The 23,206-nt window shown below is 36.3% G+C and overlaps 1 protein-coding gene and 1 pseudogene across 1 annotated transcript in view; both read left to right on the top strand.

The window, feature by feature from the left end:
- NUP155 (nucleoporin 155) overlaps positions 1–15,968 on the top strand; it is a 74,559-nt gene extending 58,591 nt beyond the window's left edge. Inside the window, exons 30-35 of the mRNA XM_004447209.4 lie at positions 490–603; positions 1,289–1,409; positions 1,872–1,982; positions 8,255–8,391; positions 9,804–9,910; positions 10,519–15,968. Coding sequence (XP_004447266.2) covers positions 490–603; positions 1,289–1,409; positions 1,872–1,982; positions 8,255–8,391; positions 9,804–9,910; positions 10,519–10,657 — 729 coding nt within the window. The 3' untranslated portion in view covers positions 10,658–15,968. The remainder of the gene's footprint in view (positions 1–489; positions 604–1,288; positions 1,410–1,871; positions 1,983–8,254; positions 8,392–9,803; positions 9,911–10,518) is intronic.
- A 1,522-nt stretch (positions 15,969–17,490) lies between these two features.
- On the top strand, positions 17,491–20,188 carry LOC101427896 (N(6)-adenosine-methyltransferase non-catalytic subunit METTL14 pseudogene; annotated as a pseudogene).
- The last annotated feature ends 3,018 nt before the right edge of the window (positions 20,189–23,206 follow it).

The following is a 23,206-nucleotide window of genomic DNA, read 5'->3' as shown; positions in this document are numbered from 1 at the left end:
GCTTTCCTCCACATAGATGAATTAGGTCTTAAGTTTTTCAACTTTCTGGCTCTATCATTTCCTAAGGGCCTTATCTTAATTTTCAGTTAAAGGGAGGAAGGGAAAAAGGAGCGTATAAAAAGTACATTTACTCTTTTAAAATCCCCAGCCCATAATTGCCATCCTTTACTTTCACTCACATTCATTTGGAGAGAACTTAATCATGTAGCTATTCCTTCCTGAAGGGACTGCTGAGAAATATGGCATAGCAATTTGTCTACATTCATGGAATGAATGGATATGGGTGGGCAGAAAGAACTGTCTGCCACAGTACGCTTCCTGTGAAATCTACTATGATATGATGAAAGGTTGCTAGTCGGTTATGATAGAGATCTTTATTTTGTACATTATTTTTATTTTAACAAGGTTAAAGTGAGATCTAGGAGTAATACTAGTAACCTGTTCATCCATCGTAAAGAAATTGACTTCATTTTTTTCTGTTGAAACTAGGTTGCTAGGATCCAACTTCAGATACAAGAGACACTACAAAGACAGTATTCCCATCACTCTTCTGTACAGGATGCAATATCGCAGTTGGATTCTGAGCTAATGGACATAACTAAGGTAATAAAAAGCAAGTGAAATTCCTATAGTGGTCACGTAATATGTGGAAATATCTGTCTCTTTTATATTTTGTTTATTGTTTCATAAAAAAGATTAATCTGTCTCTACAAAACAAGATATACCACCTTTGGTGACACGTCACCAGGTTGACAAATTGCCACAGCTACATCAGAACCTAGAAAGGATTAAGCTGCTCTATCCAGGCCAGCAGCCATAAGAAAGCTATAAACCTTACGTGGAGGTTATAGAAGAACCTCTGCCAAGTAATTTATGGGCCTGGCTTCTTACCTCAAAAAAAGCCACTTATTTTTTGTAAACTCCCCAAGCCTGTCTCACTCTTTACCCTTTCTGAGTGATTCATTAATCATTTTTTCTTGTACCTGACTCCAAGTACCCTAAAGCTCCCTGAGATTTGTCAGTATTTCCATGACTCTTCAAACACCAATTTAGACAACACTAATTATAAAAGAAATATCATGGCAGGAACTCTGTCCCACCGAAAAAAAAAAAAAGGGCTCACATACTGAAATATATTTATGTATTTGAATGTATTAACTATTTTTAATTGAGAGTTATGGCCAGTTACACCATCATCTCAAGTTTATATCATATTTTAGAAACTTTAGATTAAAACTTGATATTTTTAACTTTCAAGGAGTGTTTCAATTGGTATTTTCTTCCACAGCTTTATGGGGAATTTGCTGATCCATTTAAACTTGCAGAGTGTAAACTTGCAATAATTCATTGTGCTGGTTATTCAGACCCTATATTGGTACAGACACTTTGGCAAGATATCATAGAGAAAGGTAAGTATTTGATTATAGGTATATTAACATAAATTCTTTAATGACTTGGTGTAGGCATGCAAGCTGCTAGTGGCTAATGTATCTAGGTTCCCTGAAAATTATGTATACCTAAGTAGAGGATAAGTATAAGAAACTAGGCTGTGGTGGAGAGTGATACTGGGGAGTTTGAACCCAGGGAATATTATAAGGACTCTCTCAGTAAAAAGGATGTGCGCCATTTTTGTGGTTCATTCTGTTTAATAAAGGATATTGGGACATTTCCCTCAAAATCACATAACCACTGCATTGGTAAGATGTGAGACTATATCAGACCCTCACAGAAACTCAGAATCTGCTAGTTTTTACTAATGTGGATATCAACAGTATGATATTTTGAAACTTGAAACAGAATGAAAATTGTCGGTGTAAACATTTCCTTTTAAAAATAATGTAGGGTTCTAATGACATGTTTCTTTCTTACAGAATTGAATGATAGTGTAACGATGAGCTCCCCAGATAGAATGCATGCTCTTAGTCTGAAGATTGTGCTTCTTGGTAAAATTTATGCTGGCACACCTCGCTTCTTTCCTTTAGGTAAGTAGTAGCCTTAGGTGTTGCCATGTTTTATTTTTTCTGTTTTAGATGGTTTTCTTTTCTCCTTTTTTTTTGAATCATACAGTATGTTGTACAATATATTTGGTTCATACTAATGCAGTCATACATTATTTGTCCTTTTGTGTCTGGCTTGCTTCACTCAACATAATGTCCTCCAGGTTCATCCATGTTATCATATGTTCCAATGTTCCACAACTTCACTTCTTGTTAAAGCTGCATACTATTCCATTGTGTGAATATATCACAGTTTATCCATTCATCTGTTGAAGGACACCTGGGTTGTTTCCAACTTTTGCATTTGTGAATAATATCACTATAAACATCAGTGTGCAGATTTCTGTTCGTGTCACTGCTCTCAGTTCTTCTGGGTATATATCCATGGTGGTATTGCAGGGTCAGGTGGTAACTCTATATTCAACTTCTTTAGGAACTGCCAAACAGTCCTCCACAGTGGTTCTACCATTCTGCATTCCCACCAACAGTGAATAAGTGTTCCTATCTCTCAATATCCTCTCCAACACTTGTAGTTCTCTGTCTTTTAAATAGTGGTCATTCAGATAGGCGTGAAATGATATCTCATTGTAGTTTTGATTTGCATTTCCCTAATCAGTGATGTTTGAGCATTTCTTAATGTGTGTTTTTCTTCTTTGGACAAATGTCTATTCAAGTCTTTTGCCCATTTTTAAATTGGGTTAATTTTGTTGTTGTTGTTGAGTTGTAACATCTCTTTATATATCCTGGATATTAAACTCTTATCAGACATGTGATTTCCAAATATTGTTCTGATGTATCTTTTGTGTGTAAGGACCAAGAAACCACCCCTTACTATAAGGTCTTGATAGTAGTTTTATGGCACTGGCTTTTATATTTAGTTCTTTGATCCATTTTGAGTTGATTCTTTTATAGGGAGTGAGATAGGGGTCCTCTTTCATTCTTTTGATTATAGATATCCAGTTGTCCCAGCACCATTTGTTGAAGAGACATTAACTTGGTAGGTTTGTCAAAAAACAGTTGACAGTATAGGGGTGGGTTTATTTCTGGGTTCTCAATTCTGTTCCACTGATCGATGTGTCTTATCTTTGCAGTACCATGCTGTTTTGACCACTTTAGCTTTGTAATATGTTTCAAGGTTTGACAGTGAAATTCCTCCCACATCACTCTTCTTTTTAGGAATGCTTTTGGCTATTTGGGTGCACTTTCCCTTTCAAATGAATTTGGTAATTTCCTTTTCTAAAAAAAGTAAGCTCTTGGTATTGCATTGAATCTATAAATCAGTTTGGATAAGGTTGACTTCATGACGATATTTATTCTTCTAATCCATGAACACAGAATGTCATTCCATTTGTTTAGGTCTTTTAAAATTTCTTTTAGCATTGTTTTATAGTTTTCTGCATATAGGGCCTGTATTTCTTTAGTTAAATTAATTCCTAGGTGTTTTAGTCTTTTTGTTGCTATTGAAAATGCAGTTTTTTCCCTGATTTCCTCCTCAGATTGCTCAATACTAGTGTACAAAAACATTACTAGTTTGTGTTGATCTTGTATCCTGCCACTTTGCTAAACTCATTTATTAGCTCATGTAGATTTGACATGGATACTTGAGGATTTTCTAAGTAGAGGATCATGTCATCTGCAAACAGTGAGAGTTTTACTTCCTTTTTTCCTATTTGGATGCCTTTAATTCTTTTTCTTGTCTAATTGCCCTAGTTAGAACATCTAGTACAGTACTGAATAACAGTGGTGAGAGTGAGCATCCTTGTCTTGTTCCCAATCTTAGAGGGAAAGCCTTCAACCTTTCCCCATTAAGTGGGATGTTGACTGTGAGTTTTTCATATATGCCCTTTACCATATTGAGGAATTTCCCTTCTATTCCCATCTTTTGAAGTGTTTTTATCAAAAAAGGATGCTGGATTTTGCCGAATGCCTTTTCTGCATCGATTATCATGTGTGTGTTTTTTCCTTCAGTTTGTTAATGTGTATTTATGTTGAACCAGCCTTGCATACCAGTAATAAATCCTACTTGGTTGTGATGTGTAAGTCTTTTGATATGCTGTCAGATTCGATTTGCAGGTATTTTGTTGTGAATTTTTGCATCTATATTCATGAGAGGGTATGGTCTGAAATTTTCTTTTAGTATATTTATCTGGCTTTGGTGTTAGGGTGATGTTGGCTTCATGAAATGTGTTGGGTAATTTTTCCTCCTCTTCAATATTTTGGAAGAGTTTAAACAGGATTAGTGTTAATTATTTTCTAAATGCTTGATAGAATTCACCTGTGAAGCCATCTGGTCCTGGAATTTTCTTTGCTGGAAGATTTTTGATGACTGATTCAATGTGATTGGTTTATTAAGTTCTTATATTTCTTGTAGCTTCATTGTAGGTTGTTTGTGCATTTCTAGGAATTCGTCCATTTCATCTAGGTTGTCTGGTTTGTTGACATATAGTTTCTCATAATATCCTTTTATGATTCTTTTTATTTCTATGGGGTCAGTTGTAACTTCCCCCTTTCATTTCTGATTGTATTTATTTGCATCTTACCTCTTTTTTTCTTTGTTAGGCTAGCAAGGAATTAGTCTATTTTATTGATCTTTTCAAAGAACCAGCTTTTAGTTTTGTTGATTTTCTCTATTGTTTTTTAGTTCTCAATTTCATTTATTTCTGTTCTAATCTTTATTATTTCCTTCCTTCTGCTTGCTTTGGGATTGGTTGCTGTTCTTTTTCTAGTTTCTCCAGTTGTTCAGTTAAATCTTTGTGTTTAGCTCTTTCCTTTTTTTAATATAGGCATTTAGTGCTATAAATTTCCCTCTCAAGACTGCCTTCATTGTATCACATAGTTGTTTTTTTAAAATATTTATTTATTTATTTTCTTTCTCTCCCCTTCCCCCCCCACCCCAGTTGTCTGTTCTCTGTGTCTATTTGCCCGTGTTCTTCTTTGTCCACTCCTGTTGTCAGCGGCACGGGAATCTGTGTTTCTTTTTGTTGTGTCATCTTGTGTCAGCTCTCCGTGTGGGTGGCGCCATTCTTAGGCAGGCTGCACTTTCTTTCGTGCTGGACGGCTCTCCTTACGGGGTGCACTCCTTGTACATGGGGCTCCCCTATGCAGGGACACCCCCACGTGGCAGGGCACTCCTTGTGTGCATCAGCACTGCATGTGGGGCAGCTCCACACAGGTCAGGGAGGCACGGGGTTTGAACTGCGGACCTCCCATGTGGTAGACAGATGCCCTAACCACTGGGCCAAGTCCGCTTCCCTCACATAGTTTTGAAATGTTGTATTCTTGTTTTCATTTCTCTCAACATATTTTCTGATTCCACTTGCAATTTCTTTCTTGACCCACTGATTATTTAGGAGTGTGCTTAGCTTCCACACCTTTGTGAATTTACTTTTTTCATGTCTATTATTGATTTCCAGTTTCATTCCGTTATGATCTGAGAAGGTACTGTGTATAATTTCATTCTTTTTGCATGTATTGAGTGCTGCATTGTGCCCTAACATGTGGTCTCTCCTGGAGAAAGATCCATGGGCACTTGAGAAGAACGTATAACCTGCTGAGCTTGGATACAGTGTTCTGTATAAGTCTTTTAGTTCTAACTCATTACTATTCATGTGGAGTATCTTTTTCCAACCTTTCACATACAGCCGGTTTGTATTCTTGGGTCTAAAGTGAGTTTCTTGTAAGCAGTATATGGATGGCTCATGTTTTTTTGTCCATTCTATCAGCCTGTATCTTTTGATTGGGGAGTTTAATCCATTCACATTCAATGATATTACTATAAATGTTCTGTTTACTTCATTTTGTTCTTTGGTTTTCATGTCATATCTTATTTTTATCTGTCTTTTTACTCTTTCCATTATCCATTCTATTGTTCTTTCTTCTATACTCTCCTCCAAGCCTGTCTCCTGTCATTTTCTTTCATGTTCTAAGGCTTCCTTTAATATTTCCTGCAAAGATGGATTCTTTTTTGCAAACAAACTCTCTTAGTTATCTTTTGTGAATATTTTATACTTACCTTCATATTTGGAGGACACTTTTGCTGGATAAAGAATTCTCGGCTGGCAGTTTTTCTCTTTCAGTATCCTAATTGTATCATACCACTATCTTCTTGCCACCATGGTTTCTGAAGAGAAATCTGTGTTCTCTTACTGGACATTCCTCTTATGTGATGGTTTGCTTCTCCCTTGCTGATCTGAGAATTTTCTCTCTGTCTTTGATATTTGACATTCTGAGTAGCATATGTCTTGGAATAGGTCTGTTTGGATTTATTCTGATTGGGGTAAGGTGTGTTTCTTGGATGTGTAATTTCATTTCTTTCATGAGAGTTGGGAAATGTTCAGCTATGATTTCTTCAAATAGTCTTTTTTTTTTTTTTTAAGATTTATTTTATTATCTTCACCCCCCCACCCCCCTCGCCCAAGGTGTCTGCTCTCTGTGTCCATTCACTGTGTGTTCTTCTGCGCCCGTTTACATTATCCGGCAGCACTGGGAAACTGCCTCTTTTTTTTGTTGTTGCATCATCTTGCCACGTCAGCTCTCCGTGTGTGTGGCGCCACTCCTAGGCAGGCTGTGCTTTTCCACATGGGGTGGCTCTCCTTGTATGGTGCACACCTTGTGTGTAGGACACCCACACAGCAGCACTGCACGTGGGCCAACTTACCACACGGTTCAGGAAGCACTGGGGATCAAATCCTGGACCCTCCATATGGTAGACTGATAGAAACTGATTCTCTATCGGTTGAGCCACATGTGCTTCCTCTTCAAATAGTCTTTCTGCCCCTTTTCCCTTCTCTTCTCTATCTAGAACTCCTGTGACACAAATGGATAAATAAAATTTATATATACTATAGTGGAATATTATTCAGGTGTAAAAGGGAATGAAATTCTGATACATCCTACAACATGGATAAATCTTGAATGCATCATATTGATTCTATTAAGCCAGACACAAAAGAAGAAATAACATACAATCTCACTTATATGAAACAAATATGCATACTCAGGAGTCGAAATTAGAATGTTGGTAACCAGGGTTGGGGGTACTAGATTGAAGGGTTAATGATTAATTGGTACAATGTTTGTGTTTAGAGTCATGGAAGAGGTTTTGTATTGGATGGTATTAATGGTAGCCCAACATTGTGAGTGTAATTAATGCCATTGAATCATGTACTTTAAAGTGATTAAAAATGGAAAATTTTATGTTGTATATATGTTACCACAATAAAAAAAAGTTTTTTTAATTGGAAAACATCATACCCTTACATCTTTCAGATGCAATATTAAAATCTGCACCCTTTCCTCACCATTCTAACAACCAGAAAATTGAAAAAAGAGAAAATGAAAGATCCAATGTGCACTTTAAAAATAAATATTAAGTATGTTTAACTTGGCACTTTTAATAGTTTAAAAAAAAAAAGCCACACACAATTCCTTTTGGGAGTTTGTCTTTTGGCTTAGATTATTAATTTTTGAGCCTAGTAAATTTTAGTGTGAAAGAGGCATTTCATTCCCTACCAGTCTCTCCATAGCAACATGTTCCACGGAACTTGAAACTGGATCAAAGTTTAGAGTTTTTATAATATTTACTGCCTCCTTAGGCTTCGAATGGTAAAGAATAGGAGAGTGCTAGGTTCAGTGGCAGTTTTTTGATTGATTACTTTCGCCTCTGATACTCACATTGGTCATTCTCAGTTATCAGATATCATAAATACAAATTTGATTGTTACAATTACAGTCTTATTTATGATAAGAAAGGTGAGAATGGGGGCCACACTTAGAACTATCAAAATCGCTATATAATTCTGGGTTTGGGTTCACTTAAAAAAAGACAATTTCTAAAATCAAAATGCAGTCATCTTTCTTTTATGAAAAGGATACTATATATCAAAATATTAAAATAACTTTATCAAAATATAACTCATATGCCATACAATTCACCCATTTAAAGTAGACAATTTAGTGGTTTTCACATATTCACAGTTTCGCAACCAACATCAAAATCTAATTTTAGAACATTTTTATCACCCCCAAAAAGAAACGCCATTTCCATTAGCAGTCTCCCCATTCTTTCCCACCCTCCAGCTCTAAGCAACTAGTAATCTACTTTTTGTCCCTATAGATTTGCCTACTATGATAAGAAAAAGAAAAAGAAAAAGTGGTCTTCAAAGGTTTCTCCCTGCAAACAACTCAGTTATGAATAAGGCCTACCTTTTAGTATAAAGAGTAAAAAATCCTAATTTCCTATGTTTTTCTCTCCCCAGATTTTATTGTGCAGTTTTTAGAGCAGCAAGTTTGTACTTTGAACTGGGATGTGGGCTTTGTAATACAGACAATGAATGAAATTGGAGTGCCATTACCTAGGCTACTAGAAGTATATGATCAGTTGTTCAAATCACGGGTAAGGAAAATATTAAGTAAAATTAAATTAATTTCTTCTGGGTCTAGGAGTGGAGTATTTCAATTGCTTGCTTATAAGTATCTCATTACTTATTCTAGTACAGTTGCAGCATAGATCTGCTTTATGTGTTGAGTGTTTTTTTTAAGAAATGATCATATATCAGAATTTAAAACTGATGAGAGTTCCTTTCCTATGTTAACATAAAAATGAAATGGTATCCTTTTTGAATATTAATTAATATAATTATGTATGTTTTACTTGAAATTCACCAAACCAAAATGAGGGCTAACCACATTACATTAAGAATCGTCATTTACTTTAAAAGAACAAAATAATAGTATATCTGTTTAGTTTAACATCATCTAAATTATCAGTGCTTAAAGATCATTCTTACCATATTGAAACTTAGAATATATTTTGTAATTTTGTAGTTTTTCTCCTTGGGAGAAAAAAGATCCAAATAAAATCTTGTTGAACTAATTGTGTCTTTTACAGTAGCATGATCAAAACATTCATATAATGCTTTACAAAGTACTTTTATGTGTTTATTTCATTTAAGCCTCACAATAAACCTTTTACAGTAATGATCAAGTTGTAGTATTCCATCTCATATTAGAACAAGAGCAGAGATACTAAATTGCTCAAGTCACACCGCTAATAACTGGTGATTCTTTGACTGCTAGTTTAGTCTCTTTATTTTATTAGATTAACTCTATATAGGGTCAAAGTAAAAGTAGTGTCACAGCACATAAGAGATGGAATTTTCTCTTTTCTCTTGTGTAACATCCAGATTCTTAAGCCCAGTAATTTATATGTTATAGAAGGTCAAGTCATATATCAAGTAGTCTTCCTGAATAATATCTAATGCAATTTCCACTGTCATTCAAATATTTACCATAACCAGGTATATAATTTAGTGGCAGTATGATATGTAATATTTTTATGTTTTTTGTTCTTTTTTTTGGAGGTACTTGGGATTGAACCTGGGACCTCATACATGTGAATCAGGCAGTCAACCGCTGAACTATGTAGACCCACTCCCTGTAATGCTTTTTTTTTTTCTTTTTTGAAGTACTGGGACAGAGCATTGAACCCAGGACCTCGTATGCAGGAAGCCGATGCTCAACCACTTAGCCACATCGGCTCCCCAGAGTTGTTGTTTTCTAGTTTGTTTGCTTGTTTGTTTTTTGTTTTCTTTTTAGGCACCAGGGATCAAAACTCGGACCTCCCGTGTGGGAAGTAGGTGCTCAACCCTTTGAGCCACATCCACTCCCCATGTAATGCTTTTAATAGCAGTAAATTTCACCTTGGACTCTGATAATTGCTTTCAAGCTAACATAAAATATTGAAAAAAATTAACTGATACAGCTTGCTTTACAACCTATGGTGTATATATGTTTATTTCTTTATAGGATCCATTCTGGAACAGAATGAAGAAGCCACTACATCTTCTGGATTGTATACATGTGTTATTGACAAGATATGTTGAGAATCCTAGCCAAGTTTTAAATTGTGAGAGGTAACTATAAATGAGAATTATAGCAAAAGTTTTTAATTGTTTCTAGGTAACAAATTTGGAGAAAATAGGGAGAATACAGGGATTATAAAGAAGTATAGGATATTTAAGCTCTTATGTATTTTAGCAATAACTATCTGAATGATGGTATCTGTCGGCATTATAAAATGTCAGGCTTTTTGTCCATTTGCAATGTTTGTCCTAAATCCTTTCTACTAGTAAGAGGATATACTTTATGAATTAGTTCTAAACTCTTGCTTTGTATTAGTGACCATGAACCAAGTCAGTTCTAATTAAGCCTTTTGATACTGTTGGCCATTTTAAGGGATATTTTTGTGAAAAAGTTAAAATTATTTAAATAACTTAATATTACTAGGAATAATCTCTCACCGCCTCCTCATTATAATAATCTTCAAATGGAGAATGGTGGTTTTGTGGTAATACACCTATCCACTAAGTTTCCTTTTTTGTTTTCCTTTATTTGCTATTAATCATGGGATCCCCTTGATTTTCTGTAGGGTTATAAGTAAGGATAACAGGAGTTGGTGGGAACCATAGGCTTAATGTTTCTAAATGTATATATAGTTAATCAGTTGCCTTTTCCTTTACAGAAGAAGATTTACAAATCTCTGCTTGGATGCTGTTTGTGGGTATCTCGTTGAGCTCCAGTCAATGAGCTCTTCAGTAGCAGTACAAGCCATCACAGGGAATTTTAAATGTCTTCAAGCTAAATTAGAACGGCTTCATTAGTTGTAATATATTTTCATTCATGTATTTTGGTCTGTAAAATAAAAGCTCAGCTGGGTCCACATATCAGGTGCTCTCAATCTTAAGAATTTTAATAGAAATGTGTTTTTAATAAGTGACTAGTATTTTCAAATAGTACATTTGCCAAATGAATTATTTTATATTAGTGCTACTTTGTTTTTTAATAATCAGGTTAGAAATAAGATTATTCTCTTAACCACGAGGATACAAATATTTGAAAACTCTTATTTTGAATATTTTACTCCTGGCAGAAATGAAAATCTTTTACTGTTTCAGCCATTTTTAAGTCTATATCATTCATTTTCAAGTTAGTCCAAGGTTATTGGTATCAAAAACTTACATAGGTAGGCTGAGCAGGTCCTTTTTCATAATTCTACCAGGGTCCTTAAATAGGCCAAAAAACACTATTTAATAGCAGTAAATTTCACCTTGGACTCTGATAATTGCTTTCAAGCTAACATAAAATGTTGAAAGATTTTTTTTTTAAAAAGGGGGAGTTTCATCCTCCAGTTATTGTCAAAGTTACAGGTCTTGATGATTTATACCTACCTTGTTGTTTTGATCAGGTGATAATCTTATAACTAATGTTCTGTGTCCTAAAAATATGCACAGGGAGGTAGGAGATATTATTTCCCCTTAATGTTGACTGTTCTGTGGCCTTGTGACTACTGATTGTGTTAAACTCAATGTGTAGTTTTCAAAATGTGTGCGCCAAGTAGCATATAGCCAAAGTAGCTACGTAGCGTGTGTGCAGTTTCCAAAGCATGTGCACCAAGTACCAGCCTCAGCAGCACCTGAGAATTTGTTAGAAATGCAACTTCTTGGTCTCCACACAAGATGTACTAAATCAAAAACTTGGTGAGTGAAGCCCAGCAATCTGTTTTGGTTTTGTTTTTTCTTTCACTTGTAAAAACTCACTTTTTATTGTCAAGATATTGCCATGTAAAATTGAACTGAGAAAATATTCTTTTGGTGCAAGACTAGGAAAGGAAAGAGAAAGGAAGGGAAGGGAAAACAGCTTTGTACTTTTGGCGTTTTTCTGATCTTCATTAATTCTTCCACATTTTTCTCTGAACATAAAATTTCATTGCTCCTTCAATAGCTCCAAATCTTCTGTCCTTGTTAGAAAATACCTGAAAATCTATGAATTTTCAAGCTGATTTTTCTCTGGGTTTGAAATTTGGACTATCTCTGACGACTGATAATAAAGATTTATGAACTGGTTAGTGAGATACTAAGAAAAGCAACAGACCTTGTGTATGAACCCTTGTCCTGTCATTTGAATACATTGTATTTGATCACATAGATCTTGGATAAAATGTCTAAATTTTCTTAATCTCAGTTTACTCATCTAAATAATGAAGATAATCATATCTTCCTTTCCTTATAAAGAGTTCCTGTGAACTTCCAACAACTTGTGTGCTTTTTTGTTTTGTTTGTTTTTGTTTGAGATGCCAGGGCCTGGGTATTGAACCCAGGGCCTTGTACATGGGAAGCTGGCACCCAACCATTGAGCCACCTTGGCTTCTCTGAGCTGTGTTTTTTGGTGTGTTGTGTTTTGGTGTGTTTTTTTTGGTCTTTTTTTGTATTTTGTTTTTGCTTATTTTTTGTATTTTTTTTTTAAGATTTATATTATTTATTTATCCTTCCCTCATTGTTTGCGCTCTCTGTCTGCTCGTCTTCTCTTTAAGAAACACTGGGAACCAAACCTGGTACCTCCCATGTGGGAGAGGTGCTTAATCACTTGAGCCACTTCAGCTCCCTGCTTTGTTTGTCTCTGTCTCTCCTCCTTGTTTCTCTTTGTCGCATCATCTTATTCCACCAGCTCACCATGGCTGCCCGTCATGCCAGCTTGCCTTCTCCAGGAGGCTCCAGGAACCAAACCAGGGACCTCCCATGTGGTAGGCAGAATTTCAATCACTTGAGCCACATCCGCTTCCCTGTTTGTTTTTGCTTCTTCAGGAGGCACCAGGAAACAAACATGGGACCTCCCATGTGGGAGGCTAACGCTTAACCGATTGAGCCACATCCACTCCCCAGTAATCTGTGTTTTGTGTGTGTATGTGTGTGTGTTTTTTGTTGTTTTTTTTTAATGTACCAGGGTTAGGATCAAACCTGGGACTTCACATGTGGGAAGCCAGTTCTCAACCACTGAGCCACTTTGCTCCCCTGAGTTGGGTTTTTAAGATTTTTTTATTTATTTATTCTCTCCTCCCCCCCCCCCCCCCATTGTCTGCTCTCTTTGTCCATTCACTGTGTGTTCTTCTGTGTCCACTTACATTCTTGTCAGGCAGCACTGAGCATCTATGTCTCTTTTTGTTGCATCATTTTGCTGCGTTAGCGCTCCGTGTGTATGTTGCTACTCCTCGGTAGGCTGTGCTTTTTTTTTGCACGGGGCAGCTCTCCTTGTGGGGCGCACTCCTTGCACGTGGGGCACCCCTACCTGGGGGACACCTTTGCATGGCTCAGCACTCCTTAGTGTGGCAGCACTGCACGTGGGCCAGCTCACCACATGGGTCAGGAGGCCCTGGGTTTGAACCCTGGACCTCATATATGGAAGGCAGATGCTCTATCAGTTGAGCCACATTCACTTCCCTGCTGTAGTTTTTTGTTTTGTTTTTCTTAAGGAGGCATCAGGAACTGAACCCGGGACCTCCCATGTGAAAAGGAGGTGCTCAACCATTTGAGCCACATCTACTCCCCAATTTGTTCTAACAAGCCCTCCAGGGAGATTCTGAGGCATGTCAAGTTTGAGAACTATTGTATTTAATTAGTCTTTAACAAAATTGGAGAAACTAAAGTAAATGCCACTAAGTTATGGCAACAATGAGGGAGGACAAAAGTTTGGAAATGCACTAACAAAAAACAGAAACATGGACTCTTTCCCTCTCTCTCTTTATGCTACCAAGAGTAATTTCTTTCTACCTTTTTTCAGTTATACATGTCTTGCAATTTTTAAAATAGATTTTGAAAATAGTTTTCCTCCCACTTTCATCTTTTTCCAAGATGCTTCTTCACATTTATTCTCTTAGAACTTAGCTACCTTTCTCCTATAATCTTCCAATGCATAATAAATATTTAGTAGAAAATAAAAACATCACAGGGTATCTCCACCACTCCTATTTTTCTGTTTTCATTTCTCAAAATTAGCTGTTTTGGATATAAAATGAATGTATGCCACATATTGTCAACTCTGTAAGTTTAAAATTCTGTGATCTCTACTTAAAGGGTTTGCTTAAATGTTATAATTTAGGTATATATCCTAGACATACATATTATTTAATTTTTGTTTTAAGCACATTTATATACAAGCACATTAATATGTTAAATATACTTTTACCTCACAATACTAAAATTATATGTTTAAAAGGACTGTAGACTAGCACTATTAAATGGTCTTTAAGAACCAGAAATCTGAACACTGTCCTTTTATTCCCATAGCATCTTTTGAGAAGGTTTCATTCCGCCAAACACAAAGCAGATATTTTCAGTATGCTTTGGAGGGTAAGATTCCTAAGAGTCAGTTGATTGAACCTTGAGTAGTATTGCTGTAGCACATTTATTCGCTGCATTATTGCATTTTTACTTGATGTTCATTCAACACATTATTTATTTATAATGACCATTAAACATATAGAGGCAATGAATAATAGAACATAGTCTATGAAATGGCACTTCATTGTAGGCAATGGGAAGTCACTGAATGTCTTGGTTGTGACATATTTGCTTTTTAGGTAGATCACTTTGATAATGGCAAATAGGGAAGAAGAGAAAAATCTATTTTAAGTAACTGCAGAACAAACTTGACTGAGATGCTTATGGGGTATGTCCAACATTCTTTGAGTTATATAACACAGCTAACTTGGTAATGATGTGTTCATTTGAACACCTGAGATATCCTTCCTCCACTTTGTATGTTTTATATTTAATTTCCATCTCAGATACTCTTTTCACAGATGTATACTCATTCTCTTCCTCGTGATAACTCTCCCATCTCTGTTTTTCTTCCTGTTCATGAGTTCAAATAACAATAGTGATAACAGTCATGTCAAGGAAGTGAAGAACTAGAATATTTAATCTCAAGATCTTGAAAGGGTTCATAGTTACCTTTCAGTCTCTCTCAATGTTCTCATTTAAATTCCCTTAATAATAAAACTAATTTTTTTAAGCACTGGTATCTTTTTAAGTTCTTTAATAAATCATTTAAACTTTTATTCTTTCATATAAATTAAAAGAAGCTAAATAAAAATTTTCAAATCTAAAATATGGTAAGAACTTAATATTTTTCAGTTTTGTAGTTTGTTTCAAATATACTAGAGTAGTTACAATACCATTATTTTTACTTTTTAATTTCAAGTAAAGTTTTTCACACACACAGCATTTTTTAAGTTAGAAGTTTTAGTCATGCTTTTTGCATTTTAATGATGAAATAGTCATCTGTAAGAAGTGAAGTGCTGCCTATGACAACATGGGTGAACCTTGAGTATATTATGTTGAGTGAAGCAAGCTAGACACAAAAGGACAAATATTGTATTTCACTAATGTGAACTAAAAATAATGAGCAAACTCATCAAGTTACTAGCTAGAATATTGGTCACCAGAAGATAGAATGAGGATAGAGAATGGGGAGCTGAGGCTCAATTTGTACATAATTTGTAATAAGATTGGTTGGAAATGTTTGGAAATGATATTTTATGGTGATTATAATTAGTAGCACTAATATATGGATATGATAGTGGTTGAGAGGGAAAGTTTAAGGTTGTGTATGTCACTATAAGGAAAGCTAGAGGATGTAACATGGGACCACAGCATAGTGAACCGTCTTGAGGACAATTATTGTGGTTAATAGAACAAATATAAGAATATTTTTCCTTGAAACGGAACAAATGCATTTTAATACTACAAAATAATAGTGTACAAAAGTAACCTAAAGCAAACGATGAACTCTAGGGAATAGTTATATATTAATTTTTCCCATCAATGGCTTAAAAAAAAAATGTGGAGTGATAGAAACCAGACATGAAGTACTACATATTGTTTGACTCCATCTTACCAGATGTAAATATAAATATAAAGATGGAATTAGATTAGCAGCTATGTACAGCAGGGGAAAGATAGAAGAATTAAGAAGTGACCTAAGGTAGGGTTTTGTGTTTTTTTAAGTAATGAAAATGCTCTAATTTTTATTGCAGGGATGACTGCACAATTCTGTGATTATACCAAAAGCCATTGTACACTTCAGATGGATTGTATGCTTTGTGAATGTTTCAATAAAATTGTGTTTTTAAAAAAATGGATGTAAACCTAAAAAAAAATGCATAAGATAAAATACAAAGGATTATCATGGAAACTATACTGAAATATAGCTATCAACATTTTTAATTTTTGTGGTATATGTGCTGCATTATTAGTACATCAAATAACAAGATCTAGCAGTGAAAAATATATGCACCCACCAGCAGAGCCCCAAAATATATGAAGCATATGCAGACAGGTTTGAAGGCAGAAGATGGTTCTACATTAATAGTAGGAGATTTAAATACACCACTTTCAGAAATGTACTGAACATCTAGACAGAATATCCATAAGGTAATAAAAGTCTTGAATAATACTGTAAACCAGATAGACCTAACGGACATATAGAACAGTTCACCTAACAGCTGCAGGACGCACATTCTTTTCTAATGCACATGGATCATTCTCCAGGGTAGACTGTATGTTAGACCACAAAACAAACCTCAATAAATTGAAAAAGACTACAGTGTACTTTCTCAGACTACAGTGGAATGAAGCTAGAGGCCAAAAACAGAAAATTCACAAATATGTAGAGATTAAACAACCACGGGTCAATGAAGAAATCACAAGGGAAATTAGGAAATACTTTGAGGCAAATTAAAAAAATATACCAAAATTATGAGATGTAGCCAAAGTAGTGAAAATTTATACCTCTAAATGTTTACATTTTTTTAAAAGTCATGATTTTTGACAAGTCAGTCCAGCCTTCCCAGCCAGGTCAAAACAGTATTCAACAAACGGAGAACTGGATATCCATGTCCAGAAGAAAGAAAGAAGAGCCCTATCTCCCACCTTATATAGAAATAAACTCAAAATGTTTCAAGGACCTACATATAAAAATGACAACAAACTAGAGGAAAATGTAGGAAAATATCTCAAAGATCTTGTGATAGGTGGCACTTGTACCTCACAGGACTTTGTCAAAAGCATGAAAATGTAGCTGACTCAATGGGAAAAAATATTTGGTAATCACATATCTGATAAGGGTTTAAATCCATCATACACAAAGAGATCATACAACTCAACAACAAAAAGACAAGCTACCTCATTTTAAAATGGGCAATAGGCATGAAAAGGCAATTATCCAAAGAAGAAATACAAATGACAAAACACATGAAAAAATGTTCACTAGCGATTAGGGAAATGCAAATCAAAACTACAATGAAATATTTCACACCTATTAGACTGGCCAGTATTAAAAACTCGGAAAATTGTAAATGTTGGAGAAGATGTGGAGAGAAAGGAATGCTTATTTTCACTATTGGTGGGCATGTAGAATGGTACAGCCATTGTGGAGGACTTTTTGGCAGTTCCTAAGGAAGTTGATTATAGATTTGCCACGTGACCCAGCAATACCATTGCTAGGTATATACTCAGAACTGAGAGCAGTGACACGAACAAACCCTGCACACCAATGTTCATAGCTGCATTATTCACAATTGCCAAAAGCTGGAAACAACCCAGGTATCCATCAACTGATTAATGGATGAACAAATTGTGGTGCATACACACCATGAAATATGCAGCGGTAAGAAGTGAAGTGAAGCTATGACAACATGGATGAACCTGTAATATGTTATTTTGAGTGAAGCAAGCCAGGCACAAAAGGACAAGTACTGTGTGACCGCGCTATTATGAACTAAATATATTGTGTATACTCATTCAGTTAATAATTAGAATATAGGTCATCAGAAAATCGAAGGAGGGCAGAGAATGGAAAGCTGAGGGTTAATCTGTGAAGAAGTGGTGAAAAGGTTGTAATCTTCAGAAGTGAATAGAAATTATTAAAGCATATGCTGTTTGTAACTGACAGACATGGATATGACAATGGTTGAAAGGGAAAGTCTAAGGTCATGTATATTACTAGAGTAGGAAAGATAAAAAGTGTAACATGGGACTGTATAAGATAGTAAAACCTCATGTAAAACACGAATAGGGGTGGTATTGCATACATGTCTTTTTACAAAATATAAATACAAATATACTATAGAAATGGAAAAAGAATAGCACCTGTGTACGGCAAAGGAAGCATAGAGAGATTGGGAGGTGATGAGTGTTGTTTATTATTTCTGTAATAATGAAAGTGCTCTAAGAATAAAGTGATGAATGCAGAAATATGTGATCACACGAAATACCAATGATTTTACACTGTGGATGGATTTATGTTTTATTTAGTATGTATCGATAAAACTGATTTGTTTAAAAAAAAAAAGTGAGGGATGAAGGGATAAAGGGATAACCACTCGCCAGAAACTCTTGGCAAATCTAGCGTTTCACCAGCTGGGAAGACTGAGCCCGTCTCACCCACACATTGCCAAGTTTTCGGTGTAGTGGAAAACAAGTGCTGGGACTTGGACAGCCCTTAAAGGAGAACCAGGAGCAGCAGTAACTATGGCGATAGCTCCTTGCGCATCATTTGGGAGCTTAAATTGCAGACAGCATTGGTGCTGTGTTAAATAGCAAAGATGAGCAGAGAGAAATTGCTGAAATGAGAAACCTGCAGGGCCTCCTATGATACCACTGCTCCAAATGTAAAATCTAAGTATCTGGATGAGAGATAGATGAAGACAAAATGGGAAAATATAAGGATGACGGGAAATGCAACAGGAGAAAAAGAATTTGCCATACAAAGAAGAGATTTACAAAGAGTCTAACTTTTTTTTTTTAAGAAACAGCTCAATGTATTATTTTTTTTTTTAAGGAGGTACCCAAGACCTCTTACATGGGAAGCGGGTGCTCAACCACTCAAGCTACATCCACTCCCTCTAGTACTTTTCTTTTTTTAAAGGTTTATTTATTTATTTCTCTCCCCTCCCCCATCCCCACCCCAGTTGTCTGTTCTCTGTGTCTATTTGTTGCGTCTTCTTTGTCTGCTTCTGTTGTTGTCAGGGACACGGGTATCTGTGTCTCTTTGTTGCATTATCTTCTTGTGTCAGCTCTCCATGTGTGTGGCACCATTCCTGGGCAGGCTGCACTTTCTTTCGCACCGGGCGGCTCTCCTTACGGGGCGCACTCCTTGCGCGTGGGGCTCCCCTGCGCGGGGGACACCCCTGCGTGGCAGGGCACTCCTTGCGCACATCAGCACTGCGCATGGGCCAGCTCCACATGGGTCAAGGAGGCTCGGGATTTGAACCGCGGACCTCCCATGTGGTAGGCGGACGCCCTAACCACTGGGCCAAGTCCGCCACCTCTAGTACTTTTCTTGAGGGGACACAGAGCTTAGATCCCCATAATGATTATTGTTAACATTTTGTAGACACATAGCCCTTAGAATTTTATCAGAGATGTAGGTTTAGCTGACAGATTTGAAGAATACCCTAAACTTAGGGAGCTCATCAGACTTAAGGATGTTAATAGCTAAGTCTAACACCCGTCCTGTGTACTTACAAGCAGATATAGAAGCGTTTGACCTCAGAGAATTAACACTCAAATTTGATGTGATTCTTCTGGAAATCCCTTTAGAAGAATATTACCAAGAGATTGGTATCCCTGCTAATGAAAAATGCTGGACTTGGGGTGATTATGAAGTTAGAAATTGATGAGATTGCAATACCTCAATCATTTCTTTTCCTCCAGTGTGGTTCCAGAGAAGGACTGGACCTTGAAAAAGTGTGTTTATGCAGTGGGGCTACACAAGATGTGAAATATTTGTTGGATTAAAACCAATAAAAACAATTCTGGGAAGACTAAGACTTTAGATTCAAAGACTGTCTTTCAAAGAACAAAGGAATACTGCCTTATGAGGCTCAAAGGAACTGTTAAACATAGCACAGACAGGGACTTCATTCATGCTAATGTTGATATTGACTTAATTATCAGAGAAGAACCAGAAATTGGCAATATAGAAAAACCTGTAGGAATATTTCATATAATTAAATATTTTTGCCTTGCTAGAAGACACCTTCATTTTTTGGAAGAGATAGTACAATTTGGCCAGGCTGGCTTACTGTTGGACCTTAGAAATAGCAACTACAATGCAGAAATGTATGCATCCTGTTTCAGCACCCCTAATTCCTATTTGACTGGATGTACAGAAGAAACTGAGAGACTTTGACTGAAGTCACCTCCTCCCAAATCTAAATCTGATTGAGAAGGTGGAGCTCCCTGGGGTGGAGAGAGAGGTAGAAGTTCTGCTGGTAATGGAGAAGAAATCAAGCTAACTTTCGAGGTGAAGGAGGTGGCTTTAAGGGTGGCCATGGAGGAGCACCCAGGGGGTGACTTTCCACCTCAATAATTTCTGAAAACACTGATCCTGTTACCACCCTTCTACTTTCTTAATTTCAGTTTGAATTTCAAATGGGAGACATATTTTAGAACTTAATTCCTTTTCCAGCTTGTACTTTGCTTTCGTTTCTCTAAACTGCAGGGGTATCTTAGCCAGCCTCCCTTGCAATTGTCACATATGCTGTCTAGTTTTGTCCCGGATAAATGAGCTCTTGTACCCTTTGTCATGTGCATGCAATTGAACAGAATGGAACAACACAAATACCTTCACCTTCTGAGACAGACTTGAGTTTATTCTGATATATTCCAACTAATCACAAAGGTTTTGCAAAAGACCCACTCTGTAGTGTCAATAGGAGGTGAGATGATGTATCCTGCCACTGCTGTCACAGCAAATGGGAAGCTGGTTGGGAGCCTTGATAGAATGGAGTTCTATCAAGATGGTAAACTTCTGTCTGAATTTTAACATTTTATTGAGGAAAAAACAAAGATAGATAACTTTTTTTTTTAATCTTAAACTCAGTGTATTAGTCAGCCAAAGGATTGCTGATGTAAAGTACCAGAAATTGGTTGTCATTTATAAAGGGTATGTATTTGGGGTAGAAGATTACAGTCACAAGGCCATAAACCATAAGGTACTTCCCTCACCAAAGTCTATTGCCATGTGTTGGAGCCAGATGGCTGCCAACATCTGCAAGTGTTCAGGCTTCCTCTTCCTCCTAAGGCTCCATGGTCCCAGCTCCTTCCTTTTTCAGCTGTAGGTTAGCATTAGGCTTGTCTCTCTCCCCAGAGCTCATTTCTTTCTGGGCTCAGCTGCTCTGCTCTCTTCACAAGGCCAGTTGTAAACTATTAGACAAATGGCTTTGTCTCTCTCCCTGGGAATCAATTCTTTCTGGGCTGCAGCTGTTCTTTCTACAAGGTCAACTGTAGACTATCAGACTCTCTCTCTTCCTGGAGCCTCTGCCATGTCAATGGAGCCATCTCTATTCCTTTGTGTTCTCCTGTGTGTTATTTCCCAGGCTTCAGCATCAAAACTCTCTCCTCTACTGTGTAGTTTTCTACGTCCTACTGATGTGGTCAAATCAAAACCCCAATCTTAATTTAATCAAGTAAAAATGAAACCTTTGAATCTAATACAATCTAAATACCCAGAGAACAGACCAGTTTACAAACACAATTCAGTATCTATTTTTGGAATTCATAAATACTCAGATATAATTTGAGTATTCTGGCAGACAAAACAAACAACAAGCAAACAAACAAAATCCCCAAAAACCTCATCATTATATTCTTAATTTTGTAGCTACAGATGACTATTGATCATGCTTTCTTAGAAGCAAATGCAAGGGCAAATAGCCAAGTGCTAGAATGATGGTGTGGACGCAAACTAAAAGTAACAGAAACAACAGCAAAGACACCTGGCTATCAGGTGCTTGGTTTAAACATTTTGAGGAATAAAGTACTCGCTGATGAGGAATTGACATATATCTTTCAACTTGTTATGGAGAAAGCTTAATGTGCTAACCAATTACAGAAATCTCTCAAGAATACAGCTTGGAAAATGGAACTGTAGTTGCCTTTTATTAAAACCATTTTGTGTGGTGTTTTTTTTAAGGCACTGGTTTTGCACATCAGTTTGTTGTGTAAGACTTTATGCTGTCATTTCTCTTTCTATTCTGTTACTCATATTTTAAATAAATTTGCTGAATTTTATGAATGAAGTGACATTCTTGATTTAAAAAAAGAAAGAGATCGTACCCTATTTGTCCCTTTGTGTCTTGCTTATTTCACTTAACATATTGTTAATGTTTATCCATGTTGTATCATGTATCAGAACCTTTCCTTTTTATACATGCATACTATTTCATTGTACGTAAATACCAAATTTTGCTTATCCATTAATCTGTTGATGGATGCTTGACTTGCTTCCATCTTTTGGCTATTGTGAATAATGCTGTTATGAATATCCATGTGCAAATAATGGTTTGAGTCCCTGATTTCAATTCTTTTTAGTAAATACTGAGAAGTGGGACGTATGGTCTACTGATTTTTGACAAGGGTGCCAAGCCCACTCAGTTGGGAATGGTGTTGAAAAACTGGATGTACATATGTAAAGGAATGAAGGTGGATCCCTACCTCACCATATGAAAAATCAACTCAAAATGGATCAAAGATGTAAACTCAAGAACCAGAACTATAAAACTCCTAGAAGAAAACATACACAGGGATCTTCAGGATGCTCTCAACAAGTGCTGGACTAATAGGATATCCACGTGGAAAAATATTAACCTTAACTCTTATCCCACAACATATACAAAAATTAACTTGACATACATCATAGACCTAAACATAAGATCTAAAACTATAAAACTTCCAGAAGAAAACTTTGGAGAAAAAAATCTTTAGTCAGATTTCTCAGGACACAAAAAACCCTAATTTAAAAAAGTTGATAAATAAGAGGGCATCAAAATTAAAAACATCTATTAAAAAAACCCACATTAACAAATTTTTTTTAAAAATCAAAGAAAATATTTGTAAAACATGGATATGATGAAAGACTATCTAGAATATATAAAACGTTATTATGACTCAATGAGATCGACAACCCCCACAAAAAATGTGGGGGGAATATTTGGATACCTTCCCAAAGACGATGTATGAATAGGGAAAAGCACATGAAAAGACACGCAACAGCATAGGGATATGCAAGTAAAAACTGTTATGAGATTCTATTACACACCCACAAGAGTGATTCAAAAAGTTGGCCATACATATCGGCAAGGATGTGAAACAACTGCAACTCATACATTATTAATCTGAACGCAAAATAGTACAGCCACTTTGGAAAACAGTTTTGCAGGCTCTTTACAGGTTAAACACAGACTCATCATGTTACCAAGCTATCCTTAGATATTTTCTCCCTGGTGTTTTACTCAAATGAAATAATAGCCCCGGGCTGGGCGCGGGGGGTGCGGATGGGGAGGCAACCGGAAGTCTGGCTGCGCGCAGTGT

This window comes from Dasypus novemcinctus, chromosome 2 (assembly GCF_030445035.2).
Source record: "Dasypus novemcinctus isolate mDasNov1 chromosome 2, mDasNov1.1.hap2, whole genome shotgun sequence".
In the NCBI taxonomy this organism is placed as follows: Eukaryota; Metazoa; Chordata; class Mammalia; order Cingulata; family Dasypodidae; genus Dasypus; species Dasypus novemcinctus.
The sequence above is the reverse complement of the archived record's forward strand: the minus strand, read 5'-3'. Positions and strand labels throughout refer to the sequence as shown.